The sequence below is a fragment of the Mandrillus leucophaeus genome, unplaced genomic scaffold (assembly GCF_000951045.1).
Source record: "Mandrillus leucophaeus isolate KB7577 unplaced genomic scaffold, Mleu.le_1.0 Scaffold648, whole genome shotgun sequence".
Taxonomy (NCBI): domain Eukaryota; kingdom Metazoa; phylum Chordata; class Mammalia; order Primates; family Cercopithecidae; genus Mandrillus; species Mandrillus leucophaeus.
This window is the reverse complement of record NW_012107008.1, coordinates 76915-78604: the sequence shown is the minus strand read 5'-3', so window position 1 is coordinate 78604 and position 1690 is coordinate 76915. Positions and strand designations below refer to the sequence as shown.

Below are 1690 nucleotides of genomic sequence, written 5' to 3'. Positions count from 1 at the left end.
TGGCATGATCTTGACTCAGTGCAACCTCCACCTCCTGGGTTCAAGCGATTCTCCTTCCTCAGCCTCCGAAGTAGCTGGGATTACAGGCACGCGCCACCACACCCAGCTAATTTTTGTATTTTTAGTAAAATCGGGGCTTCACCACGTTGGCCAGGCTAGTCTCAAATTCCTGACCTCAATTGATCCACCTGCCTCGGCCTCCCAAAGTGCTGAGATTACAGGTGTGAGCCACTGCACCCCACCTAAACTCAAATCTTAAGTGGAATATTCAATCCTTTCCTGTCTTATTTTATACTCTTATGATTTCCCTTTATTTTTGTTAATTTTTGTTTTTTGAGACAGTCTTACTCTGTTGCCCAGGCAAGAGGGCAGTGATACTATCATGCTTACTGCAGCCTCTACTTCCTAGGCTTAGGTGATCGTCCCACCTCAGCCTCCCAAAGTGTTGGCATGATTTCCCTTTGAACAGTTTTATTTAGAATGTGTCCCTCCATGTAATTTTTTTTCAAAAACTTTTAAACTTGAAATTTAGTCAAAGTACTAAGAAAAGTTTTACAGCCAATTTCAATAAATCATTGTATCATATTCATAAGAAATGCTATAGAATTTGTTATGGGAAGAACTAGCATGTATGCATTATCTCCAGTGGAATTTATAATTCTACAACTTTTATTTATTCAGGCCAATTCCAGCAGTTTAAAAGGTTTCCTTTCAGCTGTGAGACTGGCTCATAGAGGCTGTAAGGTTGATATACCAGTTTCAACACTCACACCAGTGAAGACTTCAGAATTTGAAAACTTTAAAACTAAAATGGTTATCACATCCAAAAAAGACTATCCTCTAAGTAAGAACTTTCCATATTCCTTGGAACATCTTCAGACTTCTTACTGTGGGCTTGTTCGAGTTGATATGCGTATGCTTTGCTTAAAAAACCTTAGGAAATTAGACTTGAGTCACAACCATATAAAAAAGCTTCCAGCTACAATTGGAGACCTCATACACCTTCAAGAACTTAACCTGAATGACAATCACTTGGAGTCATTTAGTGTAGCTTTGTGTCAGTCTACACTCCAGAAGTCACTTCGGACTTTGGACCTCAGCAAGAACAAAATCAAGGCACTCCCTGTGCAGTTTTGCCAGCTCCAGGAGCTTACAAATTTAAAACTTGACGATAATGAATTGATTCAATTTCCTTGCAAGATAGGACAACTAGTAAACCTTCGCTTTTTGTCAGCAGCTCGAAATAAGCTTCCATTTTTGCCTAGTGAATTTAGAAATTTATCCCTTGAATACTTGGATCTTTTTGGAAATACTTTTGAACAACCAAAAATCCTTCCAGTAATAAAGCTGCAAGCACCATTAACTTTATTGGAATCTTCTGCACGAACCATATTATATAATAGGTAAGATTTTAATAGTCATATAATGTGGTGTCTTTGATAGCATTCTAATATTCTCATCAAACTCAGAGTAATAAAGTCTAACATTGCTTACAATACTATGCACAGTCTAACCCTTTGCTGTAATAGTCTTCTTGCTGTTCCTTACCTCTACTTAGAATGATTTTTCTCCAGGAAGTCTCGTAGCTCACTCCCTCACTTCATTCCGTTCTCTGCCCAAGTGTCATCCCAGAAAGGTCTTACCTGTCCATTCTATCTAAATTTTATTTCTTACCTCCTTACATTGCTTG

The 1690-nt window shown here is 38.3% G+C and overlaps 1 protein-coding gene across 1 annotated transcript in view; it reads left to right on the top strand.

The window, feature by feature from the left end:
* LRR1 (leucine rich repeat protein 1) overlaps positions 1 to 1690 on the top strand; it is a 21936-nt gene that overhangs the window by 7257 nt on the left and 12989 nt on the right. The window contains exon 2 of the mRNA XM_012001031.1: positions 647 to 1403. Within this exon, the coding sequence (XP_011856421.1) occupies positions 647 to 1403 (757 nt within the window). The remainder of the gene's footprint in view (positions 1 to 646; positions 1404 to 1690) is intronic.